Consider the following 22,263-nt stretch of genomic DNA (forward strand, 5'->3'; position numbering starts at 1 on the left):
TAACCAAAATATCTATATTATAATTAGATAATATATTTTTAAAAAATTAATATTAATTTTCTAAAAATTAGAACCTACATTAAAAAATATTTAATTTTAATTAATTGAAACAATAATAATTTTAATTTTTTGTAACACCGACTGTTTTTGAGTGCCTCATACAAAAAATAAATGTTTTTCCTTAGTTTTTTAAAAATGATTAAAAGATAATAATGAATTGAAAACATAAAATTTAAAAATTATTATTGTTGCAATAATTTTTAAATTGCTTTTTTAATTAAAAAAACTATTAATGCTTTAACATTTTTAGTTTAAGCATATTTTTACGCCCCTAAATTTATATTATTTCTCCTCCATCAGGCTGAACCTTTTTTATACAAAAAATAAATAAAAATTACTGAAGCACTTATACCGTAGTTTTCAGGTTCAGCTCAGCTTGTTTCTTATCCAAGAAAGAGAAGAGTTCATATTCCAATCACAATCTACAGAAATAAACCACTTTTATTGAAATATCAACCATCCCTTGTCCTATTTTGACCATAGGATAACAAACATTCAATACGTATATATACGATTCTTATCTTCAACATCTGAAACTTCAAAGATAATTGATCTATAAGGCTTTGAGTAATGGAGGGCAGTAATCAGCAGCCACCACCACTAGCAGGTTCAATTGAGCTGAGAAGCCCGTTGCCTCGAAGCTGCATGCAGTGTTCTTCAGCATCAGCCTGAGCGCATATGATCACCACTGACAAGCCATTGTGATGCGCTACTTGCATAATGTTCACAGCAATGTCAAGAGTCATCCCAGGGATAACCTTCATCAGTACTTGCACAACGTATTCCCGTTTATTGAAGTTGTCGTTGTGCAGAATCACACGGTATGGTGGGGCCATTTTCCTTGATTTTCTGAAGAATTTAAAGAAGAACCATGTATGGATTACAAGTTCACCAAAAGTCACTTCTAAATGTAAATGTTTCATACGGTTTCTCTCCATCATAACAAGCTCCTTTCCTTTCTTTTCTAACTATTTTTTCGTTCTATGATGCAGCTAGGAGATGAGAAATACATCAAATGATATCTTTGTAACACTTACCAAGAAAATAAGTGAACTGCTAAAAATGGTAACTCATTAAATCTTATTTAGCCATATCTCAGTGTCAAGTCATTTCTGGAGGTGACTGGCAAACAAAACTTACATGGGGATTTATAGTATATCTTCAATACATTTACAGGACAAACCTATTCAAGAAATGCTGCAGTTGCAATTCTACATAGTAATTCACAAAAAATTACCAGCTTAAAGGGATATATTTATTTAACAGTGAAATGTGTTGGGGGATCGATCCTGTTAGTTTCTTCAAACAATTCCCACAATTTGTTCATTGCAAGAGTTCTCACTCTTGTAACAAGAACGTAACCCTCAGTTTGGTTCATGCAGTGTCCAGTTAAACAAATTCGGGTATAATGGAACTAGTGCGAATAAAAGAAAAGTTGACTCTAAGTTAAGTCTGGTAAACAATATAATAACACGACGGCAGTGTTCAAGGCTGTACCTCACATAAAACTCTGATTCACGACCAGGAGTAATTTTCTCTATAACTGGCCTCTCTAATACGCCGCCCCCTTTACCTGATCCTGTTGCTGATATGGCCATGGGAATTCCAAGACTGGGGCATGTTCCTTTACAGAGAGAATGTTTGTCCCCTGTGTCATAATTTTCACCAAACCATTATCACCAATAAGAATAATCAGTAAAGCAGCTAATCATGCAAAACCCAATAATATTTATTAACAAGTAAACAAAAAAATTGGTACTAAGAAAAATAAAATGATAAGTAGATAATGGAAAGAAACCATCAAATTATCTTGTCAAAACTTATAAAAGTGAATATTTAAGATTAATACTAATATCAAACTTAAAAAAAAAAACTTGAAAATTTCCTACAAGTTCTCAACAGAGAATGGCCTGATAGAAACATCAAAGAATGGCAAGAAAATATTTTCCGTAAGTTCTCACAAAAGTTTACTTGAAGTAATTAAGAATGATCTAATCCGGACAAATTAACCTTCACAATTTAGAATGACAAATAAAGTATCAGATGCAGAATTTCCAAAAAAAAATGAACTAGAATGTTAATCACGCAATTAAACATGAAACAAATGTCTCCATCCAGCTCACTCTGAACTCTAGAGCTCTAATGATCCAAAAACATTTAGGACAAAACATCTTCCCTTGGCAATTTGTCAAAAGTTTTATCTAAAATGCTTACTAAATACAGAACAGTTTTACAGGAGTCTTTCAATTTAGAAAAGTTACTTGTTCTAGGTCAACTCATACAGGTCTAGTTACAATTATCATAACTCCCACCTTTTTTTATGGGAACATCAACTAAACTTTATAGGAATTAGCATAAACCAACCTCTAGCTAGCAGCATTACAAATGAAACAATGGTCAATCATGAAAGCAAGATAATTTCTTAACCCCAAATGTAAAGCTAACTCTTTTTTTCTTTTCTTTTCTTTTCTTTTTTTTTTTGGCTAAGACAAAGCTAATAAATATTTTCTTTCTTCCAAATGAGACCAGAACCAAAACGCCTAAGGCTCTTCCTAGACAACTATAGTAAAAAGCTGTTTTTCTACCAAGAAAGACTATTGCTAAGCAAGATAAATAGTACCCAGAAAGTAAGTTCCAAGACACAAAAATATTTCGAGTTAAAAAAAACCGACCCTTCTGTTTGAACAAGTTATTAAAGCAAATAATAGAATTACCCAACACAGAAATTCGAAAAGAAAAAAGGCACCAAGAATTAGAAGAAGAAATCCCAGAACTGAAACAGCCAAATAAAACTACCACAGCTCTAAAGAAGCATAATTTCAAGGAATAATTAGCCAATGTTCAATTAAATTTGACAAGGGTGTGTAATAAGAAAGGAATACCTGGTTTAGGATTGAAGACATGGTTGGGGGAGAGAGCCAGTCTCCCACAAATCGCAGTGTCCATGACTCTTCTAGCCTTCGGTTTTTTGTGAATGAAAATTGAAAAATGGGGTGTGCACAGATTTTTGTACAGTTTGGCGTTCTTTGTTGTTAACCACAATACCAAACTGAAACTGGTGGTCGTGGTCGTGGACGTGGATGGGTGGTTTGGTTTCCTCAAGAAATGTCCTTTTCAACCAGACAGGCCTAGCCGGCCCATATATCCCAAATATGGGCCTACAGTTACTTTTTTGGGCTGCACTTTGGACCATCCCAAGGGTTTACTTGAAGAAGATTTGATATTTTTATGATCATTTTCAAAACTTTGGCATTACATTTGATATTAACTAAATTATATTCTTTGTACAATTAGAATCAGAAGTCGACTTTGACATTGACTTCTTTGGTTCATTTAGATACTCGTGGCTTGTTGCACGCTCTTCGCAGGTGATTTCAAATGGTGTAACACACATTAATCAATTCTTATTTATTACTTGCAACCAAAACGATAAAAATTGTTGATAACCACGCAGTTCTTCAGTTAATGTTGACAAAAAATATGTCAAAGAGAGAATAAGAGTGTTTGGAGAATAGGAAAATATGTGAGAAAGTTTAGGAAAATAAGTGAGAAAGTTTGAGAAAAAAATAGATGAAAATATACTTTCAACGAATGAGTTGAGGGAACTATATTTATAGAGCTATGTTAACAGTAATTAGTTATGCCTAATTTTGTCTTAAGTTAGTTAATTGTAATAGTGCTACTGCACCATTCATAGCAGGACATGTTGCCCGGTTTCTATTGTTGTGTTTGCTATATAAGCAACATTATGTACCATGTACCTCTCAAAGAATGAAATACACTTTAGAATCTTCCTTCATTGAAATTCTTTCATGGTATTAGCGCATACACAACTCCTTTAATGGCGTCTACACTTGAGTCGTATGTGACTCCTCCTACGGGAACAGCAGCCCCAGTCCCTGCCAGTTCACCTCCATCTCATTCGACCTTAGTCATCTCTACACACTCTGGCGATTCCAGCAATGGCGGTCTCTCATCTCTTCCACTACCCAGCTTCCCTTCGGTCAATTAGCCTCTCATCGTGAAGCTCGACGACCATAATTTTCTTGTTTGGCAACACCAGCTCCTAAACATTATAATCGCAAATGGCCTAGTAGATTTCATCGATGGCACTCGTCCTTACCCTTCAAAATTTATAGATGCTCAACTTACTCAGATAAATCCGAATTATATAGCTTGGCAGAGGTACAATCGTCTAATTATGAGTTGGATTTATGCATCTATTAGTGAATCTATGCCAAGTCAAATTGTTGGTTATTCCTCTGCATTTGAAATATGGGAAGCTTTAGCACATATATTTTCAGCTTATCCCTTTGCCCGACTCTCTGAGTTGGGCACTCAACTTCAAAACACCAAGAAGGATGGCTTGACTGCCCTGACTTACATTCAGAAATTCAGATCATTGTGTAGTACTCTTACAACAGTCGGTGACCTCGTAAGCTATCAGGATCAGCTTATTTACTTGTTTAATGGCCTCGGACAGGAATACAATGCTTTTGTATCTCCTATTCAGGCCAGATCTGATAAGCCACCTATTGAGGAGGTTCATAGCCTTCTACTTACTTATGATGCTCGTCTGGATAGACAATCTACAGCAAACTCCTTGAGCTCCCTTCAAGCTAATATGGCCAATTTGAATTTGCGAAACAATCCCTACTAGAAACCCAAATCCAAACAATCAAGTTCTCACCCTTACTTACCTCAATACCCTCCCAAATACCCACCTAGACCACCTTCTCCTGCTCCTTTTTCCCCTTCCCCACATTTTCCCCCAAATGCACCACGCCCGCCATTCCCACCTCAAACTTCCCCCTGGCCACCCCATCGTCCTCTCTGCCAAATTTGCAACAAGCAAGGCCACACTGCTAACATCTGTTATCATCAAACTAACCTTCATTATCAGCCCCCACCACCTCCCCCCCCCCCCCCCCCCACCATAATTTTCAGGCCTTTTTCACTCATCAACCACCTGCCTCTTTTCCTCCTCAATCTGGGGCTGCTACTCCCTCCACTGTTGCTGATCTGAATTGGTACCTCTACTCTAGCGCATCACATCATTTTACACCTGATTTAAACATGTTAGAGGTTGCTCAACCATTCACAGGGTCTAATCAAATCACATTTGGTAATGGTAAGCTCACTTCCATTTCTCATGTAGGTCATGCTTCTCTTCCTGTGCCTCCCTTTCCTCTCAAACTTTCTTAGGTGTATCACTCTCCTAGCATCTCTTAAAATCTGTTAAGTGTCTCTTGTTTGTGTAATGATAATCAAGCCTTTGTCGAGTTTTGTCCTAACTTTTTCTTGGTAAAGCACCAGGTACACAAGCTGGTTCTTCTTCGAGGCCATCTTAATCACGACATTTACAAAGTTAGTTCACCTTCCTCCTCCAGCTCTTCACCTTCCTTTCAGCTTTGTTTTGCTTCTATCTGTGATCCCACCATGTGGCATTCCCATCTTGGCCATCCTGCATTTGAAATTGTCAACATTGTTTTATCTTTTTGTAATATTTCAATTCCAAGAAAGCAACAACAACCTATTTGTAGCTCATGTCAGCTTTCCAAATTGCATAGACTACCTTTTCCTATCTATGTATCACAGGCTACACAACCTTTTGAATTAATACATACTGACATTTGGGGTCCCTCCCCTTCTTTATCTATTACTGGTGATCGTTATTTCCTTTTATTTATTGATGATTATTCTCATTTTTCTTGGTTTTATCTTTTGAAATCTAAAGATGAGGCATTCAGTAAGTTCATTATTTTTCATAAAATAGTTTCTACTCAATTTGGTGCCACTGTCAAACAAGTTCATTCTGATTGGGGTGGAGTGTTCCGTCAACTGTCTTCCTTTTTTACCAAGCTTGGCATTTTATATGAACTCTCTTGCCCCTACACCTCACAACAAAACGATTATGTCAAGCGTAAGAATTGACACGTTGTCGAAATGAGTTTATCTTTATTAGCTCACTCATCTATGCCTTTGCACTATTGGCCTTATGCTTTCACTGCAGCCACTTATCTGATCAATCAGTTGCCCACCTGTGTGCTTCATCTTAGTTCTCCTTTTCATGTTCTCTATCAAAAATAACCCTCAAACTCTCATCTTTGTATTTTTCCTGTGAGTGTTTTCCCTTCCTAAGGCCATACAATCATCCTAAACTTGATTATCACTCTCAGTCCTGTGTTTTTCTTAGCTACAACAGACACCACAAAGGCTATCTATGTCTTCGTCGGGATATGGGTCGTATCTATGTCACTCGACATGTCATCTTCAATGAACATGTCTTCCCATTTAAACTCCCTTCTTCCGCCTCTTCTTCCATTTCTCCTTTACCTGTAATCCCTTCTTTCCCATTTATTCCACTTGCTCCTGCTTCTTCTCCAACCGCGTCATCTCCTACTCTGTCTCCTGAGCTACCAACTTCTCTTACCTCTGTTCCCTCAACTCATATATCAGCTTCCTCACATAACCCTCCTGTCCCTTCCCCTTCTCCCTCAGCTACTATTCCTCTAGCAGTCGAATTGCATGGCCCTCGTGAGACTAACACAGTTCCAACTAATGATCACCTTATGATTACTAGAGCAAAGGTTGGCATGTTTAAACCTCGTGTATTTTTTTAGTGTTGTTGCAGGTACCCCAGTTGAGTCTCCTCCTTTACTGAATCTTCTAAGAGCTCTGAATGGCACCTTGTTATGTTAAATGAATTTCAGGCTTTGTAATCTCAACACACTTGGTCCCTTGTTCCTCGCTCACCTGGCTGCAAAGTGAATGGTTGCAAATGGGTATATTGTATAATACTTAAGCCTAATGGCTCGGTGGATCGATTAAAAGCCCGTCTTGTGGCTAAAGGATATCACCAAACTAAAGGGGTTGACTTTCATGAAACATTCAGTCCCGTTATTAAACCCGCTACAATTCGATTTGTTCTGAGCTTGGCTATTTCCTTTCATTGGTCTATCACTTATTTGGAATTTCAAAATGTGTTTTTACATGGGGACCTTACCGAAGATAAGTACATGACACAACCCCAGTGTTTTGTCGATAATTCTCATTCGGATTTTGTTTACAAACTCACCAAGTCATTATACAAGTTGAAACAATCACCCCACCCCTTGTTCTTTAAATTGAGTACAACCTTGCTTTCCTAGGGGGTTTCAAGCATCTAAAGTAGACACTTCTTTATTCTTTTTCAAGAATGCTTTAGTCATAATTTTATTGTTGGTTTACGTCAACGACATCATACTTACTAGCTCTTGTCCTGCTGTCATTTCCTCTCTTGTGACTTACCATAAGACACAATTTTCTATAAAAGAATTAGGCCCGCTACATTTTTTCTTGGGGATTGAAGTCCATCGCTCCTTTGCTGGTTTGCATCTGAACCAAGCAAAATACATCTGTGACTTATTGACTCAAATAGGAGTGCTGGATTCAAAGCCCCTCAACACTCCCATGGCTCTCGGTTCTCTCTCCCTCCACGATGGTGATCCTTTGGCAAATGCTACAAAATTTCGCAGTATAGTGGGAGCTCTGCAGTACTATACTCTCATGTAACTAGATATCTCGTTCCCTATCAATAAACTATGCCAGTTTCTTCATGCCCCTACCACTTCGCATATGCAAGCAGAAATACGTATTCTTCACTATCTTTGTGGCATTACACATCTCGACTTATTGCTGCAACAAAATACAGATCATTCGCTTCATTGTTACACAGACGTTAATTGGGCATCTTGTCCCGATGATCATGCGTAGCACTAGTGTTTACTGCGTATTCCTCGGTCACAACCTCATTTTGTGGTCTTCATCAAAACAAAAGGTTGTGTCCCATTCAAGCATCGAATCGGAGGATTGAGCGCTTGCTAATGGAGCTGCCAAAGTGCCTTGGTTAGCTACACTTCTTCATGAACTCTCGCTGCCACTCTCATCTCCTCTCGTGCTTTATTGTGACAACATCAGTACAATTCATTTGACTTCTAATCATGTACTTCATGCCCGCACGAAGCACGTTGAAATTGATTACCATTTTGTCTGGGAACGAGTGATGCGTCGATCTCTTAAGGTGGTTCACACACCCTCTCAGGCCCAGCTCACCAATTACCTCACTAAGTCGTTGGTTTCTTCTCACTTTCAAGCTTTAAGAACCAAACTCACTGTGCTTCCTCTCCCTGTGAGTTTGTGGGGGTGTTAACAGTAATTAGTCATGCCTAATTCTGTCTTAAGTTAGTTAATTGTAAGAGTGCTACTGCACCATTCATAGCAGGACACGTTGCCCTGTTTCTATTGTTGTGTTTGCTGTGCAAGCAACATTATGTACCCTGTACCTCTCAAGGAATGAAATACACTTTAGAATCTTCCTTCATTTAAATTCTTTCAAGCTGTAACAAACCAAAATTGCTAATAGGGCTTAGTGCCTTGATTAGCGTGTCGGGAGGGCATAATTGGTTTATATGTATGTTTAATTGGTTAAATGGGTGATTACGTGGCATGCATGATTAATATGATTATGTGAATATATTATATGCATGTTTATGAGTATTAGATATGCATGTGGGTCATTTATAGCTTATAAGGGCACATTAGTAATTTTGGCTCGTTAAGGGCATAAATGTGATTTTATGTGATATATGATTGAGACCACATTATTATGTGGATATATATTTGCAGTATATGGCTCGAGGCGGTCCTAGTGAGCGGATTAGCAAAATAGTCACAACGAGGTTTAAAATACCCGGCTCGGGGGAGCCTGGGGGTAATTTGGGAATATAGAGAATATTTTGGGGTTTATTGGGTAATGAATAAATATTTGGTAATTAATTGGACACGACGGGATTAATTGGTTAATAGTAGGAACACTTGAGGAATTGGCGGGAACCGGGAGTGGAATGACTATTTTACCCCTAGAGACAATTAGAGGACTAATAGGCTTAAAAGGGCAAGACAATCTTTTGTTGGGTTAGGATATACTCAAAATACTTAGGAAACAAACCAGAATTCTCTCCCCCACCTCCTACACATTTTGTCTCTCACTCTCTCTAGAACTTAGATGAAACTTTGAGTATTGAAGGAGACTAAGCTGGGAAATTGAGCTGGGAGTTTGGAGGAAACTAAGCTGGAATCGGTTAGAGTATTGTTGAGGGTCTAAGCTGTAATTGAGGTAAGAAATTCATGCTGAGCATGTTGAAAATTTTGTTGAGCTATGTTAAGATTTGAGTTTGCATGAGGCTTAGTTTTGTTGGCTGGTTTTGGGTTGAATTGGAGTGTTTGATAAGAGTAAGAATTGGTTATGAATTGGGTATAATGTTTAGACCAAAGGGATTGGAATTCTGAGCTTAAATCCTAGTTTGGCTGCTAGATTGAGATGAGCATTTGGGGTTGGACTCGTGGGAAAATGCTGAGAAAAGGTAATTTTTCTGGGTTTTAGGGGCTCGGGTCGCGACCTTGTTCTTCAGGCGCTGCAGCCTGCGTGAATTTTTGAGGCTGGGAACCTCTATTCATCAAGCGCGCCGCGACTTGGAGGAGTGCAAGTCGCAGCCTGTGTCCCCCCATCAGTGAGGATTGAGCCTCTATCCAAGGGGCGGGTCGCGACCCTTAAGGGCAAGTCGCGACCCTAAATGGGGAATTAAGGGAAAATGGGGTTTAAGGCTCAGGGAGGCTCAAGAATTCGAACCTAAGCACTCGGGACGATTTCTACTACCCAGTTTAGTAGAAATCAAGGTCCCTAAGGCTAGCTATTGTTTCCTAAGTATTTATTTGGATTAGAAATTGATGATCACTCATTGACACTATGACTAGGTTTATCGCCAAGGCTCGGGATTGAGGATCATGCTCGAGACCGTTCTATATTCTTCGTTTGGGATTCAAGGTAAGAAAATTGCATCCATGTGGTTGTGTTTGGGGACTAAGGTTCCATGTATCTGGATATAAGTGTGGTATAACTATATTATTATTATGCGAAATGTGAAAGTACGACCTAAGGGAGCCGGGGCTGACGATTAGTGCATTAGACACGGCTTGGCCACTGTGAGCCGGGGTCAGCTAAATAAACAATGGACTCAACCTAAGCGAGTCGAGGTCAACTTAGTAAACAGAGGGCTTGGCCTAAGGGCGCTGACCTTGGACATTTGTATTACTGGTTAAATTATATTCTTGAGAATACATGTTTACTGTTATTAGTTTGATGCTTATATTCTGTTGAATTTCTGAATGTCTGTACTGAGATTGATTGGACGCCACTATTGTTTATGTGTTTGTTGTGTTATGGTTTTCTTGTTGGTCCTTGTCTCATGGGTGCTACATGGTGTAGGTAAAGACAAAGGAAAGCTGGACCAACCAGGAGTTGGAGAGCTTTGGGGCGAATTGTACATAGTCAGCTGCTCGACCGCCACGACTGAGGGAAAGTACAGGGACAAAGGCCTAAAATTTGTATTTTTCCATTAGAGTGGTTGTTGTTTGTATTAAACTTTTGAGGATTGTAAATTGTCACTTAAACCCTGTTTTTGGGATCCCATGTACCAAACATCTACTTTAATGGAAATTAACCGTTTATGATCAAAATATTTGAACCCTAACCTCATAGTTGACTTTAGAAACACATTATTGTTCAAACGACTTGATTAGCGAGTCTTGCACTATTTTAAAATACACAGTGTAACAGTATTGGTTACACGGGGCGTTATAAGCTATACGTTAACATTTCTGAAATAATATAACTCACCTAGCAACTAACTTAAACTAATTTCTATACTGTTAGAATAATTCGAATGAAACTTGGTGATTTGTTACATTGTCGATATAAATGAAAATATTGAGAAAAAATATATGTTAAAATTAATTTACAATTGCAATAAATAAAATTTACACTTTATAATATAGTCTAATGGTACTAAATTTTTGTGAGATCCCATGTTCTAATTTCCCTTATATTTCAATATCATTTTTTTTTTCAAAAAGACCACAACATACATAAAATATAGAATAAATATTATTTTTTCTCTCTAGCTACTTCAAATTTTGTCTCCCAAATTATTTTTGATGTTAAAAATTCCCCTGAACTATTCATGTTACTGAAAAGTGATATTTCTATTAGATTCTCTAATGTGGCTAACAGAATAATGATGTTGCATTTTTGGTTCTAATGTGGCAAGTAAAATAATAAGATTTTTACATAAAATACTTAATTTCAGTAAAAAATAATGGAAAGTAGAATAATGATATTTTTACATAAAATACATAATTTCGCTAAAATATTACATTTTTACAGTCAAACATTTTTTTTTCAATTTTGCAATTTTAAGAAAATCTTTACATTTTTACGGTTTTGTCTTTTTTTTTTTTTTTTACTTTTTTTTTTCCTTTCAAATTATTTTCACGTTGTTTTTAGGTTTCTTTTGGGTTTATGTTTAGTTAATATGATATATATATATATTTTTTTTTTAGTTTATTTCTGGTTGATGCACTTAGTTGTTTTCAAGTTGTTTTTTTTTTTTTTTTTTTTTTGCTAAGACCGTATTTTTGTAATTATGAAACTTTGTGTTGACGTAGATTTTTGTTAAGAGGGGATTTAGAAATCCGAAATACAGAGATTAAGCTTACAATAAACTAAATGTAAGGAAATATAAACACACACACACAATTTGCATGGTAAAGGGTTAAAATCCACCTTGTTGACTGCCTTTTTCACCATCAACCTTAAAACGAGAGATTAAAGAAATAAGCAATAAGAACACAAGGATTTTTACGTGGTTCAGATTATAAAAGAACCCTAGTCCATGAGTCTTCAGTATTAAGATGATTGGAAGCTTGTGATAGCAAGCTCCACTGGTGTATTCTCAGGTAGAGTTTAGATTGCTCTGAGTACAAGGTGTTTTTTCTCTAAAAAACTGAACCCTTACAATGAGACTCTCATGCCTATTTATAGAGGCTGGGGTCATTAATATTAATCATCAGTAATTAATACACATTCTTCCCATTATTAGAGGATTAATACCAATTCAATGCTTTGGCTGCATTGAATAGAGACCACGGCCCAAATGAGATATGCGGGGCCCACTACAGAAAAGCACCTACTTTGTAGGGAACATGCCCAAGGTACTGTCATTGCATGCTGTAAGTACCTCCATGTCAGACGGCGTAGTAGGAGTGCAAATTTTTGAGTCGTACACTCAACAACAATGTTGACGGATTGTCCATAAAGGTTGTTAGACGATCCTCTGACTCTGCAAACCTACATTTGCTGACATGTTACGCCTTATCTTAGATCCGAGAACTAGAACCTCGAATTTGGGAGATGAATGGGGGACGAGAGCCCTCACCTTAATTTCCCGAGCTGGAGAACCTCCAGCTCTAGGACACACCTCGAAGAGTAATCTACTAAGGCATCCACAACCTTCTATCAAAGGCAGTCTCACCCAGGAGGGCCCCTGCTCCGACTAGAGACCTCGGGCAGTAACATGCCCCAATGATGTCTATGAACGTCCAAGTCAGTCACTGGGGGTTGCCATGTGTCAGAGGTGAAAATATGGAGAACATTTTTCCCCCACGTCTCTACTCGTCCCCAGGCAGTGGAGACTTAGCTTAAGGGTGATTTGAAGAAATGGAGGGAAAAAACTTTTGGGCTTTCCTCTGACATCACTCTAAAAAGAAAACCCACATGTCAACGCCCATTGCTGGGCCCATCAGTCTGTGCATTTAATCAGGGGTAAAATCTGAGATCATAAACGTCTACTCTACACCCAAGGCACATTTTCCTAAAGAAACAATGATTGCAATCTGTGCCTTTTGAACCTTAGCCGTTGGATCACCCTCATGAGCTCACCAGGGCAAGCCATCCAACGGTCGTGGGGAAGTTGATTCCCTCATAAGTTTTACTGGGTATAAAAGCCCAAGAAAACCATCTTCAGCCTCACACAATAACCATACGAAAATAAAAAAACCTTCTCATAACATTATTTTCTCTCTTGCCTGCCCCTCATCTTCAATCCTTTTTACCAGGAGCTCTGGACCACTGGCATGGATCTTTGTACTTCGAGGCAGGTGGCAAACAATACTTCAAGGTTAGGACTCGCCTCAGCACCTACCTTTGTTTCATCTCGAGTAAGTACCTTCGACCCACCTTTCCGTTTTTGTGTGTGCTTGAGGTTTTTCAATATATGCTTAGGAATGCCAGTGGTATGGAATTTTAGAGTCTATTTCTAGTTTTCACTAATCATTTTAGGCACTTCTTGATGTTAAGGACGTTCAAAATGGCCCTCAAAAGTCTTTATGTCAACTTTGCATTTTTGAGCCTGTGACCGGAATCTGGGGAATTCTCATATTCCGGTAGGTTCATCACCCCCCCCCCCCCCGACTTGTCCTTAGGTGTCGGGGATACCCCAAATTTCCAAAACCTTTCTCTTCTTACCAAGAAATATCCCTAGAGTCATTCATGTTTTGGCCATCTTTCCTTCAGTCAGAATACTAACTGCTTGGTTTTTATCTCAGATGTCCGAGGAACTCCGACAACTACACGAACACAGGTTTTATCTCTTCGAACAAGAGATCTTTGATATGGTCCGAACACAAGATGCCTCTGAAGGCCATACAAGGACGAGAGACCAAGAGCCAGCTAGGGAGCTAATCGTTCGTCCTGACACCCAAGTGGCAGAGAGGCCCGAAATGCCTGTAGACAGGGGTTTAACTGTGGAGGAGGTTAACAGGGCCCCACTTCCACACTCTTCAAAAAAGTACCACACTCTGCTTCGACACCCCAAAGCTATCAAGGCCATCATGAGATATTATTCGGTTGGAGACAAGTGCCTCATCCATCTCTGTCGGGAGTCCGAGAGGGCGCATTGTAGCATCAACGGCCTGGGAGCTTGGAGCCAGGCCCACCTGATGGGAGGGGCTACCCTACCCCTCAAGCAATACTTTGTGAACTTTATGAAGTTGTGAACTTTCTGAAGTTCGTGGGGATAACCCCTTTCCAGCTTTCCCATAATGGCTACAGAGTGCTCACGAGGATGTACATTCAGCACTGGAAGCAGAAATGGCCCGAGCCTTCGCCGGCGGAGATCCTCTACTTCTACAGTTTCTGCACCACTCCTCGGAAGAAGAGCTCCAAATGAGACGGGTACTATGCCTTGGCGAAATACGCGGCCTCGTCGCTTGACTACAAGGCTACTCACCATAATGAGAATCATTCTCGAGATTACAAGGATGCCTTCTTCTTCACGAACGGCTTCCTGACTCTCAATAATCCGACCCTGTTCTCGACTTCGCCCGAGTTGGTGAGTATCTTCCCAAATGCATTATCCTTCACCTTATTGGAACTTTTTTGTGTTTGATACTTAGTAAATTCCTTTTAAATAGGTCCTTTCCATTGAACCCACTACGTCCAACTCTTAGAGGATCATCTCCAGGTGATGAAGGCTCTCCCTGACTGAGACTTGGACCTTAGCGTCCTAGTAACATAAGCAAACCTCATTAGGTTGCGGCTTCTCAGTGTAGAACAACGAATCAGCAGCTTGGAGCTGACCAAGTATCGCCAGTCCAAAAAGTCTCTGGAGTTGGCGTACAGTCACATCAGCTACATAGACGGGTTGGCCAAGAAGGTGTTACAGAAATAGCTGGCGGAGGAGAGGTTGGCGAATACGCGCACTGCAGAGGAGGCACAAGAGGATTGGGAGCTTGAGGAAGAGCTTCAAGCTGGGATGGAAGCTTCCCATCTTGACTCAGGTAAATCACCTCTCACCCTGACTTATGCTTCCCGAGTAGGTGATAAGACAAGTCCCAAGCACATTTGGGCTTCTCCAGCCCTCCTCCATTGTGGTCAAATTTAACATCGATGCTGGACTAGGGAAGAATTCCAGGATTACCTAGATTTAATAGACGTGTATCTCCACCACCCAAGGAGGCAGTCAACATCTCAGGGCTTCGTATCTCTAGACCGAGTGTCGTCTTTCAACTCAAGTTAGTTTTTCCAATATGGTACCAACATTAGCTGTGAGGTCGGGAATAGGATAATACACCCACACTGTTTGCACCAAGGCTCAACTCACGGTGGCCCTTTGAGTAGCTTATGTTATTGCATTACCCTATTGTGTAGAATGTACACTAACTGTTTAATTTTTTCATGCAGCTCACATGGGATTGGCAGACATTGCCTGATCTACACTAAGGTTTGGAGCGCCCCCAAGCTCTTCGACAGGAGAGGGGTCGTTACGTCCTAGGGAGCAACTTGAAACCTCTCCTCCGACCAAGAGGCAGAAAGTCTTCACTCCCCTTGTGGAGGTTCCTGTAGATGACTTGCCCCCGATTGTGGAGATCCCTTCCTCGCAGACGACTATCACCGAGGACGCTTTTGACGTGACCTGGTATCACAACTAATACATGAGCTTGGATTTCACTGGGGAGCCCGAGAAGTATAGACTCCTCTTCAACGAGTGCCTCTGAGTGACCCAGGCTACAGAAGCAGCTCCAGCTGCCGAGGCGACCCAAGTGGCTCCAATGGCCAAGGCGACTCCACCTGTCGAGGCCATTCAACCAATTGAGGTGGCTCCAGCTGCCGAAACGGCCCAGGCAGAAGGTGCCTCGAGTGGACATCCAATCATTGAACTGGTGAAGGAGGTCCCCAAGGACTGATTATAATTTTTACACTTAGGCCTACTGTAACGCCCTGGATAGCGAAGACTGTTACAATGTGTACTTATAAAGGTGCAAGACTTGCTAATCAAGCCATTATTTTGAAAACGTGTCACTAAACATGTAAGAGCTAAGGTTGAGAAGGTTTTGGTCTCAAAAGACTCATTTCATATATTTAAACTGTAGTAAACATGGGATCCCATAAGAAAACAAAGTTAAAATAAGTTTACAGACTCCCAAAAGTACATGAGTATTCACTAGCCATACTAAGGCAAAACAAACAGACTTCAGGTTTCACGTCCTTGCCTAGACCTCAACCGTGGCGGCTGAGCACCTGGCTATGTACATTCCGCTCGCTGAGCTCTCCAGTCATGGCTGGTCTAATCTGCCCTTGCCTGTACTTGCACCACGTAGCACCCGTGAGCCAAGGCCCAGCAAGAAAACACTTTAAACAACTCAATCAATGAAATCATACAATTAATTCATTATGCATGTATTCCCATCAGATAATCCCCAACAGACATTCAGCGTATATAATCTGATTCAAGATACATTCTATCACATATAACACTCATATCACATAATATTCAAGGCCGACGACTTAGGCCGCACCCTCTGTTTAACCCACTGACTCCAGCCCGCTTAAATCGAGCTCAGTGCATAATAAGCTGTCCTCGACTACCAGTGGCCGAGCCGCGCCCTGTGCACTAGTGAAACCCTTGGCACCCTTAGGCCGTTGGTTCACTAAATGGCTTGCATGGCATAATACCATCTTTTCAAGCATTTACAATAGGGAGCCCTTAGTCCCATCACATATATTCAACCAAGTGCAGTTTTCTTACATTTAGTCTGTGCAGTTATTGAATTACGAGCAACGCCTCTCAAGCACGATCCGTTCCCGAGCCTAAGCCTTTATCACCTAGTCACAACCAAAGTACAGGGTTCCATTAATACTCCAATATAGGTTTCCAGTTACAAAACTAACTCCCGGGATTCCAAATTCCACCAAGCACGGTGGTGAAACCAAACCCGAGCACACTAGACCACTTTCCCGTGCCTAAAACCCTAAAAAACGCATGTGTGCAACCAAGGGCTGCGGCCCCGAAGCCTAGCCGCGGCCCTTCCCCAAAACAGAACCAACACCACCCCTGAAGGAGGACACGCGCCGCGGCCCTTGCTTGGGGCGCCGCGGCGCCCTCCCTTGGTCGAGCCTTCTTGGCCCTTTTTCATCCTAGGGCCACAGCACTCTAGAACAGAGCCGCGACCCTCCCCTTCGTGCCCAGAAAACCCATCATTTCTAAGCTTTAAACCTCACCTTAAACCATCCCAAATCTCCTTAACTCACAACCAATTAATCCCAACTCCTTTAGCATGACTTAAACAACATAATTCCACAGAAAACACAACCTAACACACACTAATCTTCTCTTTTCAATTTCTGAAACTTAAGAGCTATAGACACTCAAACCAGCCATTCAAACCCAATTTAAAACCTCTAAACCATGAGTTGAAACTTACCTTTTCTGTTGAATCACTTCACCAAGCCAAAGCCAAGCTAAATCCCCAAGTTTCCTCCTTAATCCTACCTTAAAACATCAAAACCATATTTGCTTCAACGCTTAACCAAAACCCAGAATTCTAACCACAGAGAAGAAAATTAAAAAATTACCTTTACCCTGTTTTAGTTCTTGATAAATCCCTGAGCTAAGCCTCCAAATCACCCTCCTTCAATCCTCTAAACTCCAGCTGAATTCTAGCAAATTCTCCTTAGATTTCTGTGTTTTCCCCTTGTTTCCCTTAAGAGAGAATAGAGAGGTAAGGCTGAGAAAATAAGGTCGGTTTATGTTTTCTAAAGACTTCCTTATGTCTATCTTACTCATTAAGTTAATCCCGAGGCTCGGGGTGCCGGAACCGTCCCCGAGGCCAAAATGGTAAAATCCCCCAATATTCCCGCCTACACATCCTAACCTCAAATATATCTCCATATATTTATTTTCATAACCCAATAGTCCAAATCGCTACCCGCTATCTAAAAATACCCCCAACTTATCCAAAGTCATATCTTAAGCCCCGTTGTGACTTCTCCCGCTATCTAACCCTAGAATCGTCTCGAGTCGTGCTCTGCGAACCTGTCCACATAATAATGTGGTTCTCACATATATCACATACTTATTTCATATCACATTACCACATAATATCATCAATTATCACATAAACATTACTAAACATATAATTACTCATTTAAATCACAATTATTCTATTAATGCCCTCCTGGCACACTAATCAAGGCCCTTAAGCCTTATTAGCGAATTTGGGTCGTTACACCTACATTCCATAAACTTATTGGGGTATAGACAAACAATCGCTCGAGCCCCCGAGCATAGTTGTAATTATTTTCCCGTTTAAGAATTATGTAGCTTGCCTTGATTGTTATTTGGTTTGGTTCTATGAATTCACCGTAACTTAATTGACACGAGAATAAGCACACAAACCTCTTTGAACACTTGGTTATGTAACTCCAACGTGGCCCGACTGCCACGAGAACAAGAACTCACATATGTTTCTAAATAGTTGGCTCTATTACTTCAACGTAACACGAATGCCATGAGAACAAGAACTCAGACTGTTTTATACAATTGGTTCTATAAATTCAGCGTAACACGAATGTCATGAGAACAAGAACTCAAACTGCTTTGTACACCTGGTTCTATAAATTCAATGTAACATGAATGCCACGAGAACAAGAACTCAAACCATTTTAAACATTTGGTTCTATAAATTCAACGTAACACGAATGCCACGAGAACAAGAACTCACATCTATTTTTAAACAGTTGGTTCTATAAATTCAACGCAACACGAATGCCACGAGAACAAGAACTCAGACCGTTTTAAACACTTGGTTCTATAAATTCAACGTAACACGTATGTCACGAGAATAAGAACTCACATCTATTTTTGAATAGTTGGTATCATAAATTCAACGTAACACGAATGCCACGAGAACAAGAAATCAGACCATTTTAAACACTTGGTTCTATAAATTCAATGTAACACGAATGCCACGAGAACATGAACTCAAGCTACTTTAAAGGTGACCCCAGCGTTTAGTCCCTTGTAGGTTCATAGTCCTAGAAGTAACTTTGATTCAAAATTTATCATTGGTCCTAACTCGGCGTCCTACGCCCCTGCAATCCAAAGATTCGGGCTTTGAGGGGTCCTAGCACGTGAAACTGCTTGGCCCCCGAGTATGCACTACTTGGGAGGTCGGCCGGAGGTTTCAATTGTAGTGACCCACTACTCTAGACTCTTAGACCATTACGAAACTATACATACAAATTCTTACTAAAACTTACGTTTTGCGAAAATACCATAATTTTATTAGAAAACTTATAGAAATAAGAGTTTCTTACATAAATACCAAGAAGGATATGGGATCCCATTGTTTGAAAAACAAAACATAACATGATTTATAAAATAAAGGGATTACATAGTAAGTGCGGAAAATACATATAAATACCATAAACAAATGACTACATCCTCGAAATCGAACTCTCGACTCCTTGACTCCATTCATCATCGATACACAATCTCCAAGCATCCACGAACCTTACCGCCACTAATAGCTATTTTCCTGCACATTTAAACAAAAAGGAATGAGCCTAATGCCCAGCAAGGAAAAATCTAACACATACTTCACATACATAAATTTCATAATAAACATAAAGACATATCATAACACTTATTACATACACATATTATAATGGCCATTATTACTTGGGGTCCCATAGACTAAACAAGTCATATGCCCATGAGATTAGTGGGGTCCTACTAGCTAAGTAGGTCATATGCCCATAATCTATTTGGGGTCTTGTTAGTCATATGGGTCATATGCCCAAGCCTACAAACATATATATCATAACACTTATCATAACATAAGAAACATAAGATAACATATAGAACATATAACATATGCATTTCTATCCTATTTTCCTTACCAAAGTTACCGAGATATGTGGACAGTGTTGGGACTTTGGAACACTCCTAATAACCATTATGAAAAAGAGTGAGTCTAATGAAGAAAAAGAGATGAAAAGGAATGGGAAGACTAAACCATTGAGAAACATACTTACCAAAACTTATGTGCTCAAGAACTTAGATTTCCTAACCAAAATAAGAATGAGGTTAGAAGACTGAGTAGAAGACTATGAGAAAGAAAATAACATAAAACCAATGAACTAGAGTTTTGGGTTACCTTGAAGACTTGTAAGACCAATCTATACCTCAAACCGAAATACTATAATACCTTACTTCCCAAAGTGTTTGATAAGCTTATGATGATCAAGCTTATGATTCCCCAACCCAGGTGTTTACACTCTCACACTCACTTAGCACTTGCAGCCTCTGAACTTAGAGCAAAAGATGAATAATGGCTGGGTACTAGGTCCTATTTATAGAGTTTAGGAATGAAAGGATCTTGATTTTACTTGAATAAAAATAATAGCTTTTTAGGTGAAAATAATTTGAATAATCGTTCAGCAGAGGCTGAAGACTCGTTCAAAAAGATGCTGGACTTATCAAGAGGTTGAATGGCTGAATGGAAAACGAATTCAAAAACTTTCAAAACATACTGAAGGAGGCGATACATCGCCCCCTATAGGCGATATATCGCCTGGGCCAGTATGCCCGAGGCAGTCGTGCATCGTCTCATGTTTTCTGTATCTACGTGCTGTGATATATCGCCCCCTATAGCTGCGATATATCGGCACACGCTGATTAATTAAACACGAAATTACACATTTTTAGCTAAGTTTGAATGGAGTAAACATCCTTGACTAAGCCCTCAACGTATTCAAAGCTGCTGACTGACTTTATAGCATTCAAACTTTACCCCTTATTAAATTTAATCCTCAAAATACTTAATCCTTAATCACCCATTCATAACATGTGCTTAAAATCCTATTGGTCCTTATCTAAACCTTATAGTATAATAAATATTATCCTTAATATCAGTCATATAATCAAACCTTAGGTTAACATTAATATTCTTAAACTATAGGTTAAACTTAGAAAATCTACAAGTACTACTATGAGTGTCCAAATAATTCCCGGTCTGAACCAAAAATCCACAGTTACAAAGGTAATGCTATAAATACTATAATACTACTATCTATCTTAGCTAAGTAAAGTTCTTGGACTCTACATCAACACTGCTTTTCAAGTGCATATCTTGTCACTTCCAGACCATCTCACACCTCTTCGAGAGGTGATGTTAACGAGGTGCCCAAGCATGGGCGGCCTGGGCATCCACCCGTATTTCGCAGATTAGGATTTGGTTATTTCCTCGGGAGGTAACCTGAATTCTTAAGTCTGCGTTATACAAGGTTTTCTATCTATGGGATATAGTGACATTAGAGGCGCTTCGCTCGTCAACTAGCCAAGCTCCCCATGTCATGGATTTCCCGAGGCCAAGTATGGGGTACTCGGCCTCCCGTTCACATCTCGAGATCAAGAGACTTGGTTAGAGCTCCTAGGGCTTGGTATCCACGGGAGATGACAAAAGTATATTCTCACCCTACTTGGGTTATCTATCCCCTAGTTGTTAAGCTCAGTTTTTCCTGGAACAAACTGCCTTCTAGGCTAGACTTGACTAGTTTCCTAGCATTTTCTATTCTCGGGATGGCGACGCTAGGCTTACTCCTCTTGACAAGTTTACTTTCCTAGGTCGTTCCCTATGAGTCGTGATGTTGCCCTAACTCCATGCCCCTAAGTGATCGGAGACTAGTCTACAATCACTTGTCTAGGCGAGCAGGTACTCTTACACAACATCAATAGAATATAAAGGAAACCAAAGAATATAAGCAAACAATAAATTTATTACCATGTTTTACGTACACGGTTTCCATTACATGTGTCCGACGGCTACAGAGGGTATTGCAAAAATAGACAATGTTTGTTGCTCATATTATTGGTAATACCAGCGAAGATGCTCGGCATTCCAGGCATGAGGAATCAGCTTCCCACTTAGTCAAGCTAACTAGTATGTTCCCAGACAGACAACGCTCTCGACTTGGTATGGCCCCTCCCAGTTAGGTCCCAGCACTCCTACACTGGGGTCTCGGGTGGCTAAGGACTCTTCGCAACAGCAGATCTCTGACCCCAAACTTTATGTCTTTCACTTTGGAGTTAAAATACCTGGCTACCTTCTGTTGGTAGGACGCTACTCAAAGTTTAGAAACTTCGTGTAGCTCCTCACAAGGTCCAAGGACTCCCAAAGTAAAGCATGGGTTGTGGTTGGGTCATACGTATCCCATCAGTGTGCAGAGATTTCTGCTTCAACTAGGAGCATAGCCTCATATCCATAGGCCATCGAGAAGGGAGAATTTCCCGTGGAGGTCCTGGCAGTGGTGCAATAGCTCCACAATGCCCTAGGCAACTCCTCGGGCCAAGCTCCTTTTACCTACTCCAGCCTTTTCTTCAAAGTGGACTTAAGTGTCTTGTTAACTACTTCCACTTGACCATTGGCCTACGGATGGGCCATAGAAGAGAAGCTCTTGATGACACCATGTCGTTGACAGAATTC

At 39.9% G+C, this 22,263-nt stretch overlaps 1 protein-coding gene across 1 annotated transcript; it reads right to left on the minus strand.

Annotated features, from left to right (window-relative positions):
• Positions 1-483: 483 nt before the first annotated feature.
• On the minus strand, positions 484-3,112 carry LOC133822755 (ATP-dependent Clp protease adapter protein CLPS1, chloroplastic). Its single transcript, XM_062255195.1, has 3 exons — positions 2,943-3,112; positions 1,558-1,708; positions 484-909 (listed from the first exon to the last, which is right to left on the minus strand). Exons 1-3 carry the CDS (start codon positions 3,004-3,006, stop codon positions 645-647), a joined length of 480 nt encoding a protein of 159 aa, XP_062111179.1. The 5' UTR covers positions 3,007-3,112; the 3' UTR covers positions 484-644.
• Between the last annotated feature and the right edge of the window lie 19,151 nt (positions 3,113-22,263).

This window comes from Humulus lupulus, chromosome 3 (genome assembly GCF_963169125.1).
Source record: "Humulus lupulus chromosome 3, drHumLupu1.1, whole genome shotgun sequence".
NCBI classification, from domain to species: domain Eukaryota; kingdom Viridiplantae; phylum Streptophyta; class Magnoliopsida; order Rosales; family Cannabaceae; genus Humulus; species Humulus lupulus.